At 37.1% G+C, this 17,459-nt stretch overlaps 1 protein-coding gene across 2 annotated transcripts in view; it reads left to right on the top strand.

The window, feature by feature from the left end:
• Positions 1–17,459, top strand: part of HOMER1 (homer scaffold protein 1) — a 139,068-nt gene that overhangs the window by 47,793 nt on the left and 73,816 nt on the right. For both annotated transcript variants that reach the window (XM_019968099.2, XM_019968098.2), the window contains exons 3-4: positions 6,368–6,499; positions 10,062–10,154. In XM_019968099.2, coding sequence (XP_019823658.1) covers positions 6,368–6,499; positions 10,062–10,154 — 225 coding nt within the window. The remainder of the gene's footprint in view (positions 1–6,367; positions 6,500–10,061; positions 10,155–17,459) is intronic.

Raw genomic sequence — 17,459 nt, 5'->3', positions numbered from 1 at the left:
CTGTTGGACACTGTGCTAAGTGCTTGGAATAGATACAGTTTCTACTCTTGAGCATGTAATCTAATGAGGAACTAGACTTCTTTTTAGATATACTTCTATAATCTAATAGCAGTTCAAAATTCCTCAATCATAGGAAGTCTTTCTATATTAAATTCAGTATTCAACAATAAAGTCAACATCCATTATTCAGAAGAGAAATGAAGGGAGAAGACCTCTTTTTATTTTTTAGGAGAGGCAGATAGTAAAATGTTTAAGAGCATGGACTGCCTAGGTTTATATCTCAAATCTACCATCTACTAAGTTTTTGATTTGGGGCAAATTGTGTGTTAACTTCTCTCAGTTTCATTGTTTTCACCGCAGTAGTGGTTGTAAGGATTGAGTTAGTATCTGCAAAGCGCCTGGGTAGCTCAGTGCCTGATGGATAGTATACCCTTCAAAAAGGGAGAAATTCCATTTTTTCCTCAGTGAATTTTGAATAATACACGTAGATAAATACCAGACACTAATTCCTGGATATAGTCTGTAAAAAGATGAGGCCTCCATCCTTCTCATTCAAGCTTTCTTAATGCCATGAGTCTCTTCTCCTTCAAGCTTTCCTGATGTCATAAGACCTTTCCATTCCTAGGAAATTTTTGCAGTGCAGTGTAGAGTTAAGACCACAGAATCTGGAGCAGGAACATCTGGTTTGAATATTTACTTTAATACTTCCTAACCACATGACCTAGAACAAGGTATTTAGCGTCTTCATGTCTCAGTTTTCTCATCTGTAAGAAAAGAATTAATATAAAAAACTACATCATTATACCATAGGATTATTGTGAAGATTAAACAAATTAATTTAGGCAAAGACACTTAACGTATATATGGTAATCACTATACAAACACTGCTATTGTTACTATTAGTATTATTAGGCTTTTAATTACATACTGTATAGTGGTTTGAGGGAATAAAAGATAGTTTAATTTAATGCTCAACTTTTCAGTCTGTTTTGTCTGTGTGCTCATCCCTTATCTCCTTAACTGGGTTATAGGACCTCAGGGGCTGTTTGCAGTTTGTCTTGTACGTAAGTAACTAACATGTATTTATTTGAATAATTGGTCCTCTTTTCATTTTTACTCAGGATTTATAGGACTTGGGAAATAGCAGCAATTAATTTCTGTGAAGTTTTCTTTAATGAATAATTTTGCAACATTTTGTAACTTTAGTGAAATTAACAGATGTTAATTATTATAATCTCAGACCCTAGAATGTTAGAGCATTTCTTTTCCCTGACTTGAACCTTCAGTTCTGTGTAACTCGTGTTTGTCTCTCAGCCCGAATAACAGATGAGATGTGGTTATTAGAGAGGGCGGTTAAATGGTATATAAAAGTATAGTAGGCCCAAGTCCATTGTGATTAAATAATCCTCATGTGTTTTTCTTTCTGAAGCAGTATGAACTATTGCTTCTGTCATTTCCATTTTTGAATGTACTTTGCAGCTTGTAATTATGAGGCTCTTATATAACTCAATGAAAAAGTTTGTTTTTTTTTTTTTTGGTTTGTTTCATTTAACAAAATCTACCTGCTATACCAGAGTTATGTTTTCTATCACATTTTCCATTATCTAGTTATTTTTTAAACTGATGCTATTAACAAAACAATAGAATGAGAAAGACTAGAGATCTCTCCAAGAAAATTAGAAATACCAAGGGAACATTTCATGCAGAGATGGGCACAATAAAGGACAGAAATGGTATGGACCTAACAGAAGCAGAAGATATTAAGAGGTGGCAAGAATACACAAAAGACCTATACAAAAAAGATCTTCACGACCCAGATAATCACGATGGTGTGATCACTCATCTAGAGCCAGACATCCTGGAATGCAAAGTCAAGTGGGCCTTAGAAAGCATCACTACGAACCAAGCTAGTGGAGGTGATGGAATTCCAGTTGAGCTATTTCAAATCCTAAAAGATGATGTTGTGAAAGTGCTGCACTCAAGATGCCAGCAAATTTGGAAAACTCAGCAGTGGCCACAGGACTGGAAAAGATCAGTTTTTATTCCAATCCCAAAGAAAGGCAATGCCAAAGAATGCTCAAACTACCGCGCAATTGCACTCAGCTCACACGCTAGCAAAGTAATGCTCAAAATTCTCCAAGCCAGACTTCAACAGTACATGAACCACGAACTTCCAGATGTTCAAGCTGGATTTAGAAAAGGTAGAGGAACCAGAGATCAAATTGCCAACATCCGTTGGATCATCCAAAAAGCAAGAGAGTTCCAGAAAAACATCTACTTCTGCTTTATTGACTATGCCAAAGCCTTTGACTGTGTGGATCACCACAAACTGTGAAAAATTCTTCAAGAGATGGGAATACCAGACCACCTGACCTGCCTCCTCAGCAATCTGTATGCAGGTCAGGAAGCAACAGTTAGAACTGGACATGGAACAACAGACTGGTTGCAAATCGGGGAAGGAGTACATCAAGGTTGTATATTGTCACCCTGCTTATTTAACTTATATGCAGAGTACATCATGTGAAATGCCAGGCTGGATGAAGCACAAGCTGGAATCAAGATTGCTGGGAGAAATATCAATAACCTCAGATATGCAGATGACACCACCCTTTTGGCAGAAAGCGAAGAAGAACTAAAGAGCCTCTTGATGAAAGAGGAGAGTGAAAAAGTTGGGTTAAAACTCAACATTCAGAAAACTAAGATCACGGCATCTGGTCCCATCACTTCATGGCAAACAGATGGGGAAGCAATGGAAACAGTGACAGACTTTATTTTGGGGGGCTCCAAAATCACTGCAGATGGTGACTGCAGCCATGAAATTAAAAGATGCCTGCTCCTTGGACAAAAAGCTATGACGAACCTAGACAGCTTATTAAAAAGCAGAGACATTACGTTGCCTACCAAGGTCTGTCCAGTCAAACCTATGGTTTTTCCAGTAGTCATGTATGGATGTGAGAGTTGGACTATAAAGAAAGCTGATCTCCGAAGAATTGATGGTTTTGAACTGTGGTGTTGGAGAAGGCTCTTGAGAGTCCCTTGGACTGCAAGGAGATACAATCAGTCCATCCTAAAGGAAATCAGTCCTGAATATTCATTGGAAGGACTACTGCTGAAGCTGAAACTCCAATACTTTGGCCACCTGATGTGAAGAACTGACTCGTTTGAAAAGACCCTGATGTTGGGAAATATTGGAGGTGGAAGGAGAAGGGGACAGCAGAGGATGAGATGGTTGGATGGCATCACCGACTCAATGGACATGAATCTGAGTAATCTCCAGGAGTTGGTGATGGACGGGGAGGCCTGGAGTGCTGCAGTCCATGGGTTCGCAAAGAGTCGGACACGACTGAGTGACTGAACTGAACTGAGCTCAGTTGAACTACTGCAGTTCCCCATAGAAGTAGCTTTTTGGTTAAGCACTGGCAGTTGATTTGATGTAGCCAAATGAACGAGTTTCTTCTTTGTACCCTCGCTTCTGTTTCTGCTCAGCACAGTGAGCTGGGAAAACTTTTAGGTGCTCCTGATTAGAAAACGTCCCTTGGTTTCTCACGTAGGGCCTTTACTGTGCATGTGAAGTTTGCTCAAAGATTTTCTAATCCTGCTGCCGACATCGGTATGGCCGGGGGCCAGGATCAGGGCACTATATGTCAGTGGCGACCCAGCATTTCTACTACTCTTCCTTGAAAAAAAGAACTATGGGATTGAGAGACATAGGTATTAATTTTAAAAAACTAAATTTTTAAAAAGTGGATTTATAATGGCATTCTATTCTAAGAACTCTAATAAATTATTTTAAATGCAGATTCATCTATTATTTTAGAATTTTCTTCACTGATTAAAGAATCCCAAAACAAGTCATATGCAGGCAAGGAAAGATTCAGAAAGCAAATTAAAACGGAGCTCTTAAACATAAAAGCAGAAAGAAGTTAATTTGAAATAGCAAAAAATAGGTCAGTAACCAGCAGCAGCAGTATAAAGAACCCTCCTGCCAATGCAGAAGATGCAGGTTCGATCCCTGGGTCGGGAAGATCCCCTGGAAAAGGAACTGGCAACCCACTCCAGTATTCTTGCCTGAAGAATCCCATGGACAGAGGAGCCTGGAGGGCTACAGTCCATGGGGTCAAAGAAGAGTTTAGACTTAGCGACTAAACAACAAATCAGCAGCACACGGGTCACGTCCCTTACATGCTTTATAAGTCCTGTGGTTGCCTCACTGTGTGAGAGTTATTAGGATCAGCTGTAAGATACCTGTGTGTATCCTTGGAAACCCTCAGATCTCAGTTGACAAGTACCCTCCTCGGCAAACCCTCAGGGACCACCAAATTAGCCTTGGTCTTCCTGTCTCTCGGGCTTTATCCCATCTTGGTCTGTGGTCTTCTCAGCACTTACTACTCTCTGAAATCTCATTGCTCAGCTACTGGTTTGTTTGTTCACCAGCCAAGTCTTCTTGCTCTAGAATGTAATGCATAATCATGTTGCTTCTCACTGTTGTATCTCAAGTTCCTAGAATTGTGTTAGACATTTAGTAGTACACACACAAAAAGTTGCATATTCAAACAATTCCTTACTATTAGTATATTCTTTCCCACTTAATCTTTCATTTGATGACAACCCTGTACATTATGCCCTTTGTGACCAAGTGGCTCAGACAATAAAGAATCCGCTTACAATGCAAGAGACCTGGGTTCCATCCCTGGGTTGGGAATATCCCCTGCAGAAGGTTCTGGCCTGGAGAATCACATGGACAGAGGAGCCTGGGGGGCTACAGTCCATGGGATCGCAGAGTCAGACATGACTGAGTGACTAAGGCCACATGTTAGAGCAATTGTTAGCTGCATTTTATAGGATCTAGAATGACATGCTAGGAAAAACAGCTTTTGAACCAAAGGGTAAGGCAATATATTAGTATATAAATTTTGTCAGAGGTAAAAATGCTTATTGAGAAGAAGGGCTTTCATGTAACAAAAGATAACATGACTACTGTCTGAGAGAAAGCAAGGCACTACACTCTTACTGTCTACTTTAGTAGGACAGGTATCAGGCACTCATTATAACTTCATCAATACCTCATAGTGAATAAATATTTACATTTTTACTGTTCATGTGGTATACAGATTTAGCTATGTCCTGAAAATGCTTCATTTTTATTCAGAATTTTATAGTGCACCAAGTAACTGCTTATGGATTTGATAACATATCTGTTTTATTATTACTGAGATCACTTTGTAATCTCAATCTCAATTACAAAGTCATTAGACTTCTTTTTTTTATTTTTTTTATTTTTAAACTTTACATAATTGTATTAGTTTTGCCAAATATCAAAATGAATCCGCCACAGGTATACATGTGTTCCCCATCCTGAACCCTCCTCCCTCCTCCCTCCCCATACCATCCCTCTGGGTCATTCCAGTGCACTAGACTTCTTAACTAAAACTGATTCTACCCTTTAGAAGTACTGGCAGAAGGACTGAATGAACTTAAGTTAATGTGGTAAAGGACAGTTGAAATTCATTAAAGTGATCAGCAAAGTTAATATTTAATAAAATAATGCTAATTTTCTAGCCTGCCAGACTCCTCTGTGCTCTCCAGGCAACAACACTGGAGTGGGTTGCTATTCTCTTCTCTAGGGAATCTTCCAACCCAGGGATCAAACCTGGATCTCCTGCATTGTAGGCAGATTCTTTACCATCTGAACCAACAGGGAAGCCCAATACTAGTTTTCTAAGGAACTATATTATAATAAAAAATGATAGTGATTCTCATTAACATGATTTTATACCACTTTATACATCAACAAAGTATATACTTAAGGGTTTGTTTTGCTCTTGAGTAGAGGAAAACTTAGTAAATGACTGAAAATCTTTTCTGTATCACAGTATATTTCAGGTAAGTTGGCTTTAAGAAAATTCTTGATGGATTTTTAGAAAATAGTTTTCAAATAAAATTTGGTGTCTTCATTTTTGTAAGACGCTGTGGGGAGGGAGACTTTACTTTTAAATAAGCAACTGCTAAAACCTAACTTGCTTCCAATGAACATCACCTAGAATTAATAGGTAGTAATCCTAAATGTTCAAAGAGAAGACACTGACCACATTATAAACTCTTTAAAATTCTCTGCATTACAGGAACATTTATTTTGCTTGTTAAGTGTTGAAATTTGTGAAAGAGTACCATTGTATTTATGGTTCTATTATTACCATATTTCCACATTATCACTTATAATGTTAAAAACTGTTTCTCTAACTCTGTTCATATACTTAACATTGTGGCTCAATAGGAATCCTAAGTTTTTATCTAACTGAGTAGTCCTGTGCTTGATTGTCTATTTGCGAATTTTTGGCTGGTTCCTCATACTTATTTTATTTTTCAGGCAATAATTAACAGCACCATCACTCCAAACATGACATTTACTAAAACATCTCAGAAGTTTGGCCAGTGGGCCGATAGCAGGGCAAACACTGTTTATGGACTGGGGTTCTCCTCTGAGCATCATCTTTCGAAAGTAAGTTAAATCATAAGATCCAAGTGGAAATCTACATCATCTTGTCAGACATCTTATAAATGTAATGGAAAATGGAGAGTATAAAATGTAGGAGAAGTTTCTTTGGTATTCTCAGAATGACTGTAGTGACTTTAGAGCAAGAAGTGAGAGATCAGTAGATTCCACTGTTAACTGGAAACATTGTTGAATACATTAAATGCAGTCACCATTGATTGCATGTGTTGTATTGACATTTGTGTGGTTAACTAGGTATGATAGGAAATAAAAGGTGGGAATTATCACTTTAATATGGACTTTGCTTGGTGGGTAGCACCTTTGATTGATGTTCTGCAATATAGGTAAACACCAAACTCTTCTGAATTGTGGAAACTCAAGCTGATAGTGGTATTTCAGCTTTTTGACATATAAATTCTGTTTTATGCTTTGTTTGGGTGAGAATAACTCTGAGCTCTCTGATACAACAGAGAGTAAGATCTAAGAGACCCTGAGGAGTTCTTGGAACCAACCAAGTAAATTGCTATGGCTAGAATGGCTGAAAAAATACAGAGCATCACCTGGGCAAAATATTGGGGAAAAAACAGTTGTCCTGCATAGAAGCAAAAAGCCATGAAGTGTTCATACCAGCAGCATCTTGAGTTCTTGTGGCTCTCACAAAGAAAGAGCTTATAAGAAGAAGGAAACAATGGCAGGATAGCAAGATGATCAAGGGGATGATTGCTCACCTTTATACTTCACATTTAGTGCTCACCAGACCCAGAGGGTTATGTTTACAACTTCTCTGTTTGAAGTATGCAGTTAAAAGAATAACCCTACGTCTGAACCATATTTTATGTATGCTTTGGTACACGTCAGATCCGATGACCTGGGAACTGAAATTGCTCAAGTGCAGGGTAAGCAGGCTTTGTTGGATGCACACTGTTAATACTTAACTTAAACCCCACCTGTTCATTATAGAGATCATTTAGATTCTTAAAAATCAGCTCTTTTTAAAAAATCTTACACTTTTGTGAATATTTATTGACTTGGTTATAATTAGATAGTTCAGTAGTTAAAATAATCTTTCTTTCCTTTGGTTTTAGTTGTAAAACTTCCTGAACGTTGTTTTCAAGTGCTTTTGTTATCTTTTCTTTAATATAAATTAGAGTTGAAAGCTCAGTTTTACAACGGTTTTAACTTTCATCTTGATGACTATAAGTCATTCTCTATAAGATAATTAAGACAAGCAAGTGTTGCCTAATTACGTGTCTCTTACACCCACCATATTCTCCAAATACATTTCTTGAACTGTGGTAAAAGTATGAGTTTTAGCCTCAAAGTATTTCAACAAAGCAGGGACATATGCATCCAGTTAAGCGTTGCCCCTCCATAAACAATCCCCTCAGGAAATTACACATTTATTCTAATATTTTTGCCATTACTCAGAACCTTTTTGGAACTTTTCTTTTGAAATTGTCTATTAAACCCTATAGCAAAAACATTAAAACTATGATTATATTACACTTGCTGAATTTCCTGACAACAAAGGAACTAGGTTGTGGATTAATTTCTCAAACTTGCGTGAAATGATTTTTGAACCTGAGTAATTTTTTACTTTATTAAGTTGGTTCTTTTTTATAACTACATCTTTCAAGTTATGGGCAAAAGCTAATGTGATAAGGAAATAGTTTATTAAAATCTGTCAATCATATTGTTTCCTCTTATCTGATATTTTTTCTGAGAATGGCGTTTATAGTTAAAGAATTTGTTTTTCCTCTTTAAAGTTAGTGTATATTTCTGACCACACTGACTGGTAGTGAGTCCTAGTACTGTATCGTGAAGGTGGATTGACTATTAGGAAACGACCCATTAGCTCCTGGAGTCAACCCTAGTGTATTTATTCACCAGACTTGGCTCCAGGAGCTTGTGATCAATCTCTTCAGAATGTTTTGGCCCCAAAATAACAAAACCATGACTTATTTTCCAAGCTACCTTGAAGATTAAGGTTGGTGCTTTGTAGGGGCCCCAGAGGAGTATATAATCTTTTATATAAATGAAGCAAGCATGGAAATATTCTGGCTTGTTTTTATCACTAAAAACCATCCATGAAACAAAGCATTATAAGAGATCAGAGAAGTCTCTGCAGGCAATTGTAGACAAGGTGCTCTCAAAATGCAGAGAGCAGGAGCGCTGAAAAGAAATGTGTGGTCTCCTAAGGTTGACGGATGAGGAAAATTTCAACTATGCTTGGATTGTCAGAGTGCTTTCCAAGTGGTATTTTGTTATCATGGAAACCTAAGTCTATAAAAATTAACGGCAGCTTGGGTCTTTGTGAAGTTGAGGAGAGTTTTAAACATTAACTACCTTGGAATGCCAAATTAGTATAAGAAAAACTTTATGTACTAGTTCAAATTACATAAAGACTAATAATGGTTTTTCTTTTATTTCATTTCCAACAATGTGAATGTGACCTTTTTAGCTCTATATTCAGATTTTTTTAACAGTAATATGATAGTCTCTTCAATTAGATAAGTATAATAATGCAGATTCAGTTTCCTGATCTACAAGTTATAGATGGGGGGTAACAAGTTTAAGGTAAGAAGGAAAGTTGTTATAACAGCTTTAATTTTGACCTTCTTCCGTTTCTCTGCAGTAGGTCAGAATATCATGAGCCTTTCCTTCCAAAGCTTTCCTTCCCCAAGATACAAGTGAAATTGGGGCTGGTTTATCAGGTTTGAGAGGGACCTGTAATTTCATGTTTTTATTGCCAACTCTAATAGATGTTTAAAGTTGCACAAAGGTTTTCAGTTTTTTGAAAAATCTGGTTATTTTGTAGCCTTAGCTTATTCTCTCTGAGAACAATGGGACAGTAATTTCCACTTCCAGTACATAAAGAGATACTGTTTGTAGCCCTGACCTTTATTTACTAGACTACCTTGAGTTCCTAAGAGTTAGCATTTCACAAAAGTAATTTTTTAAATTGTTACCAATCTTAAAGACCTTCTTGGGGACCTGCTTTTCCTTTCTGCTGCTGTTTAGGAATATTTGGTAATGAAAATCTACTAATGTCAATCAGTGACACTAATAAATGTTGCTGTTTGTATTGCTGAAAATAAAATGCCTCAGGTAATACAAGAGTTAATATCCTAGTAAAAGTTAAAGGCCTACTCCAGATACAGAGATGTTTAGGAGTGGACACTTAGGTGATTTAAATTTCTCTGTGATAAACAGTGTGCCCATCTTTACTGATTTCACTCCCAACCTCCACCCCCGTCCCCTACCTTGGTCTTAGTAAAGAATATCTGCACAACCAAGGAGGGACGTAGCAAAGCTAGCTGACGCCAAATTCTAACTTAGTTGTATCCTGATGTTTTTGAATGAGATTTGTCAGAGTACTTTATGGTATGCTAATGTTTGATTTTAGGTTTATTTTCCTGTCATTTTCATATTACGCCTGTAATTGATTTGAGAGCTAAGTTGCTTGTATACAAGTCAATTATTCAGTAGAATGGAAGAAAATTAGGGTAAAAGTGGGCATTAAGACCTATTTTTATTTGGTTAATGTATGTAGTCTTTCTGCATTCAGTTTGCAGAAAAGTTTCAGGAATTTAAAGAAGCTGCTCGACTAGCAAAGGAGAAATCACAAGAAAAGATGGAACTTACCAGTACACCTTCACAGGTGGGTATATAGTTTCTATTCCTTGTTCATTTTAGATGATATGCTTTATGCCAGAGATAAATTTAGAAAAATAATGGCAAAGTTAAGGTGATTTTCAAAGTGGACATAGAAATGCACTCTTCAGTTAATCTGTACTAGTGGAGAAAGTGAAAATGAAGTGACCTGCTCCAGTGTTCTTGCCTGGAGAATCCCAGGGATGGTGGAGCCTGATGGGCTGCCATCTATGGGGTCGCACAGAGTCAGACACGACTGAAATGAGTCAGCAGCAGCAGCAGTGGAGAAAGGATTTTTTTCCCCTTATATATCAATGTGTATAAGAATCTCATGGCGGGGAAATCTGTTTAGTAATTAAAAGTCAGTTTTCTAATATGCATACAACTTGAAAACAGTTGTACACAAAGAGCATAGATTGCCCTGTTGTCTGTCTTCTGTCTTCCGTGATGATCAGTAGAGTGTGGCTGCAAGAGGAGACGTGGGAGAGGCTAGAGGAGACGTGGGAGAGGCTTGGGGAGACAAAAGTTTATTGTACTCACAGGTCCTAGAAGTGTTGCAGGAAGGGTAACCCCTTCTAGGGCCCCAAAAGTGGGCTCTTCTCTGACACTCAGCAATGAATTGTCCGAGGAGACACGTGTGCTGACAAAGCAAGAGACTTTAGACTTTATTGGGAAGGGGCACAGCAGGCAAAGGGACCCCAGGAGGACTGCTCTGTCACGTGACTCACAGTCTCGGGTTTTCTGGTGATGAGGCTAGTTTCTGGCTGTCTCTGGCCAATCATTCTGACTCAGGGTCCTTCCTGGTGGTCCATGCATTGCTCAAGCAAGATGGATGCAGCGAGAAGGATTCTGGGAGGTGGTGGGGCATGTGACATCTTCTTTTGGCCTTTCCTAAATTCTTGCGTTTGGTGGTGGCTTGTTAGTTCCATGTTCCTTATCAGGACCTCCTGTCATAAAATAATTCATGCAAATGTTACTATGGTGCCTGGCCAGGCTGGTTAGTTTCATTGTGTTTCCCCTAACAGGAGGCATGGCACCCCTCTAGGAGGCAGCAGGGACGCCTCAGGTGGGGCAGCGGGCAGAAAGCAGGAGTGCAGGAGAACACAAACCAAGGCTAGAGCCTGTATTGGGATTTCTCTTAGGAATGGCAGGCAGGGTGAACAACGAGGATTGACTAGTCTGCATGATTTCAACTGGCTCTAAACCATAAGGGCAGTTTCCAGTTGCCTAACACCCGGCCCTTGGAATGTTGTCTCCCCAAATTCAGGGGCCTGATAAAAGAGTATTTCCTGGACTGGTTAATTTACATGTAAAAGGCATGCTCCCATCGTAGCCCCCTGCTATCTCTAAGAACTGGCTAACTAGAAGGGTTTTTAAGATGTCATCACAGTATACAGAAAATTAAAATATATAAACAATATAGTTTGTTCTACCTGATTTTAAGATGTGTTTAAATCTGACAGTTGAAACATTTACATCTCAGCACTGAGACCCAAAGGTTGTAGGTTTTTATAAAGTATCACTTTTTCCTTTAACGGGTTAGTTAATACCTGCTACTTGTCCATTGTATTCTTCAGCTGGAAATTAATTACATCTCCAAATAAAATTCATTAAATAGCTACATTTCAGTACTTTTACAAAGGTTTTAATGTAATAATATGACTCAGAGAAGGCCAGTAACTTTTAGCTTTTTAATAATAGACTTTTCTAAAATTTTTATTTCAGTTGAAATCTTATGGGTAAGGTTCAGCTTTATACTGGGTTCTTCTCTAGGGTAATTGTTTTTGAAGTGTTCTTAAGAGATTTTATAACAGGAAGGATTGGATGTTACAAATGTTTCTGTGGAATATGTCCGTAAGTAGCTGTTTTACATAAAACTTTTTTAAGGAAGTAGATAGTGATTGCCTTGGAATGTTGTGACTAGCCAAATGATTGGAACATTGTAGAAAATATTTTGCTCTTCCTTCCTCCCCACCCCTGACACCCAACTCTATTTGGTAAACCCTACTGGTATAAAAAGTTTTGAGTGTTTTCAGAGGAAAGGAGAGCTCTGTTAAGTATGCTTAAAGTAGACATTTCCTCACAGGCTAAAGGTGAACTCTGGATTGAAGCCAAAGCTCCATTATTCTTCCTCTGTATTTGCAGAGACCTGGAATAACATAAATGATCATTTTGAAACTTCTCTTGAATCTCCCTAAGTGCTCTGATAGTGTAGTGATGCTTTTAAACATAAAAGCCTGTTTAAAATTTAGTGCCAGCACACACTGGGAGCCCTAGTTCCTCAAGTGAATGATTCTAGTGCCACCGCAGGATGCTCCAGCACATTCAATAGAAGAATACTCCAAAGACTCTAATAAAATTGTAATAGATTACACTTTGCCGTTGTACTTAGTTCCTCTTCTCTAATCGTAACTTGTTTTTGTTTAATTAGTCGGGCAATGTTACAAGTTGCTGCTAAGGTCCCTGCTTGTCTTTGGTGGAAGGAATGTCTTTAAGCTTTTACTTTCATCAGAGGAATCGAAGATGTTTATATTTGGAAAGTGCTGTGAAATACAATGAGTAAAGAAATGTCTTAAGTACACTAGCATTTGAGAACCAAAATATTCTGACCTTCATTTATCTTTTAAAAATATTTGAAGTCTGATTGTTAATTTACAGAAGCCAGAGAAATAGGGGGGAAAAGTATTTTCATTTCTCTTTCTTCTCCTTTCTTTTTTTGTATGACAGTCCCTTACAGAGGTCATTAATATTTCTGTTTTACTTTGAATCATGTTATCTCTGGCCACCCTGATTCTATTCATTTTGAGCTTGATTTTCACTGGTTTAATCCAATCTATTAGAATAACACTATGCCTGGAGAATAGAATATTACTCAGGAATTCAGCAAAGGGAATCAAGAGATTAAATGTGATAATTGATAATAGTAGATAGTCACAGCTTTTGCTTTTATTCAAGGCTGTATTGCAGACAAGATAGGCATATGTATTTTCAGGTCAAATTTAGACATACATTCTTTTTCTGCCACTATGTGATCTTGAAAAATTTGCTTAATCCAACTCTGTTTATACATCTGCAACATGAATGTTACATTACTTACCTTACAGGATTGTTGGGTGGAATAAATATGATAATGATAATGCCATGTTGACAATGTCGTTCAATAATGGCGATAATGTAGACTCTAGAGCTCGGCTTTGATCTGGACTCTAACCCTTATTAGTTTTCTGAGCTTAGGCACATTAGTATTTTCTTTAATTCATAAAATGGGAATAAGTTATTTCCTTACAAAGTTGTTGTGAGAATTAAGGATTACAAAGTGCTTAATGTATAGTAAAGGCTTAATGTTAACAGTTGAGTTGTAATGTGACTATAATGGTGAAGATGATGATATAAAGCCTTGACAGTGTTATTTAGAAAAATACAGATGCCTTAATTAAATAAAGCCTACATCAAAAGCCCTTGGAATACTTGTTAAAATACAAATTGTTGAGGCCCAACCATTTCTAAATTTAGAAGGGCTGAGATAGGGCCTTAGAATGTGCATTTCTAACAGGTTTCCAAGAGATGCTGAAGACTGTTGATCTGGAGAATCACACTTTGAGCAACACTGCTGTAGATAAATCCTTCCATCTCCCTAAAGGCTTGTGATGAAAGGCGTCTGGCATTTAGAGCAGAGTTAGCCAATTCCCTCTTGGACTCTTGAGCTAAGATTGTACACGCTGTATAAATATGAGGTTGTGTCATAATCTTCGTGTTGTCTTCATCCAGGTAACATCTCTAGGAATACATGGACTCATGTGTTAAGTTGTCAGGTTCTCTCACATCTCTCTTTAAATAATAGACATTAATTTAAAACTTTTTCTCTGTTGGAGATCTTATGTCCTCATGTTTCCATGGGACTCTTAAAACAGTCAATGATATATAATCAAGAGTGATGATTGACTTTAAACCTGAAATTTCTTACACAGTTCACAGTTGCAAAATACTGTATTTCAGTTAATTTAATAGAGAAAGGGGCTATATGATCAAATAATGTCCAAATGTTTCTTCATTGGAGTTGAAAAAAATTAACTTTTAGCTGTCAGTTGACTAAGACTTTTAAACTGAGAAAAATCTATTTAATTCCATCACTTGTTTGCAGCCAAGCAAAAGTCATGGGCTTTTTTTTTTTTTCCATTTAATATGTCAGGTTGTGTAGCATTGAACATATTGTAGTAGCTGTCTTGATTTAGATTTAGTATGTCTTAACTTTTTCCTCAAGATTTTTTAGAATTCACTGTATAGAAAAAATAGATTCTATGTGTGTGAGTGTGTGTATTCAGAGAAAATCAATTTGTTTTTTTTTTTGGTAAATGTCATAATTTTAAAAATTCTCATTTTAGCAATAAATTGCATTTGCCCAAATGGCACTGGTTTCTTGTGAGTGATTATTAGAACCTCTGTGACTAGCTATTTGATCCTATGACAGTCAGTTGATCTCTTTGGGCAGTGGTTCTTGAATCTATAAGGTCAGAGATTTGAATTAAGGACATTTCAAATGCAATAAATCTTGAGTGTTTTAGATTTTCTTGGTATAAATGGATTTTTTGAAAGGTGGTCTGCATTTAGACCTGTTACTGTCCTAAACTATATTAGTTACATATCTAGCCCAAAAATATACCTTTAAAATTAGTGAATGCCTATATATTAACTATGATACCTTCTTAGTCATAGTATCATTTGACAAGTTTCATATTTACTGAACCAAATACTACAAGAACAATGTTTACAACCTTAGGAAAGATTTGCTAGAGCTCTCTTCATATAGTTATTCCCTCTCCACAGTAAGAACAGCGAAGACATATGTCTTTAATCCTGATTAGGAATCTTTCTTAGAGTTGTGTTTGACTCTTTGTGACCCCATGGACTGTAGCCCACCAGGCTCCTCTGTCCATGGGAAGAATACTGGAGTGGGTTGCCATTTCCTCCTCCAGGGGATCTTCCCAACCCAGGGATCGATCCCAGGTCTCCTGCGTCTTCTACATTGGCAGATGGATTCTTAATCACTGAGCCAGGGAAGCCCAAAATTAAGAACAGTGCAGATATGTGTCTTTAATCCTGATTGTGAATCTTTCTTACATAAATCATATCAAATTTGATTGTCTACAATTTCCCAAGATTTGTTTTTCTTCAAGTAGAGCTAAGCCTTGACACCCCGCCCTCCTGCTGTGGCACATACACCTGAGAGAAGGCTGGTGGCAGCGCCCTTCAGGCCTGGCCTGCAGTGGCAGCCAACATCATTTCTTTCCCATGTGATTCAAGATATTTCTGGGGCTTTTTGCTTTTTTCAGGGGAGGGCTTTCTTGCCACTTCATAAATGAGGAAAGAGAATTCTTAAGCACTTTCTGAATCTTTTACATCCTTGCTCAGGTTTCTTTTTTTATAATATGGTCATATCTTCTAGTTTTGGCTTCCTTGGTACTCTCATATTTTAAAATGCAAAGTTTTTATTTTTTGTCACTGTGACCAAAGAATATATCATTTGATATATTTTTCCTTAAACATTTACTATAGACGTGCTAGCTATATTAGCTTAGGAATCCCTTTCTAAAAAGAAATTACCCTACTTTTTCAAAGTTTGTAGTCTAGCAGATATACTTCATGCTTTTTAAATGATTTATTTTTTAATTGAAGGATAATTGCTTTATAGAACTTTATTGGTTTCTGCCAAATATACTTCATGCTTTTAATTTTGATATTTGATTTAAAGATATAAAATGTAGGTTTTATGAAAGTTAAAGTTTTTAAGGAATAACCACAGTTGAATAGGAAACTGCACAGAATTTAATCTAAAAACAACTAGATATTTGGAATATGTTAAATAAAACAAGGGTCACAGTGCTATTTTTAGCATATGTAAAATTTCTGGAAGGTTTCACACAATTCTTCAGGCTGCCCCTGTGGTAGTTGGAGCAGTTGGGGGGCAATGGAGTTTCGTGGCCCTCATGTACTGTTGGAGCTATTTCTTGTTCTCCTGAGCAAATGTTGATTTTTTTTTTTTACAAACATCCTTAAAAATAAAACACGCCCAGGGCTTTTGTTTTCGTTTTAGATATAGCATCTAGAGTAACTTAAATATGCCTTTTGTTAAATATAGCGAATATTTGAGCCTCTGGAAGAAAAGCAACCTGAGTCCCGTTCTTCCTTTTCTCCTCCTTAGCTTGTCTCTGAGAACAGTCTGCTTCAGTGGCATCAACAGTACTATCCTCCCCAACACCCATGCCTCATCAACTTTCTTACTTCATTCCAGAAGGTCGTAAGAGCCAGAAATCAGACGACCTCCTCTCTCTCTTTTAACCCTAACCTCCTTTTCGCTCTCACACTCTTCTCAACCAGCTCCAGCAGGTCCTCGTTGCTAATACTAGTTGTGCTCTTGCATGTTAACAAGGCGATTTGTTTCTGTTGTCATTTTCACTGAATCAGTTTTTGGCCAACCTAGCATTTAGTTGACTGGACAGTCAACCTGGATTATTTTAGTTTGGCCTTTCTTGGAGAAAAAAATTTCCTGATTTATTGAAACCAGATATGAATACCTCATGGTTTTACTGGCTGCTTAAAACTTTTCCAGGCTAATTGATATGGCCTGTGATTGATCAAGAGATAGTCATTTTGGTTACTCTTCTCTCAGTAGGATTTGACTTTGTTGTAGAACAATTTCATGTTGTCACAATATTGGAAACTATTTGTGCATCAACTTATCGGTTAATAGAAACAATAGATTCAGAAGAAAGATTTTACAGGAATAAAATTAAATGTCAAACTAGAGGTTCCATTAATAATTGAAAAATAGGTGAGGATGTGGAATCAAGAAGGAAGGCTTTTGATCTTTTGATAGTTTGTATAATTTATAGCATTATGGTACCATTAGTTAAAATATTTAAATGTGAAATAAAACACATAAAGCAGTATAAAACCAGAAGCCCCAGAAAAGAAAGTTGATCTCACCACATTAATATTTTCCATATTTCTTTCTAGTGCTTCTCCATGAGTAATAATTGTTACATAAAGTATATAAATTATCATAATCTAGATATCTCCTTATATCATCCTCTTTTTCGAGTTATAAGCAATTTCCTATATTACACATATTCATCTTGTTTCTGTTTGAGGAGATCTTACATTCTTTCAGGTTGACAAATTATGACCATCCCCAGCCACTCCCCTGTTGAACACTAATGTTTTCATTTTCTTGCCTAACTTAGCCTAATATTTCAGTTTTGAAGTTTTATTGGTCTGAAATTGTAAGGGGTCCACCAGGCTGCTCTTTAACCAT

The sequence above is a fragment of the Bos indicus genome, chromosome 10 (genome assembly GCF_029378745.1).
Source record: "Bos indicus isolate NIAB-ARS_2022 breed Sahiwal x Tharparkar chromosome 10, NIAB-ARS_B.indTharparkar_mat_pri_1.0, whole genome shotgun sequence".
Classification (NCBI taxonomy): domain Eukaryota; kingdom Metazoa; phylum Chordata; class Mammalia; order Artiodactyla; family Bovidae; genus Bos; species Bos indicus.
Note: the sequence above shows the minus strand (reverse complement) of the source record. Positions and strands in the feature narration are given on the sequence as shown.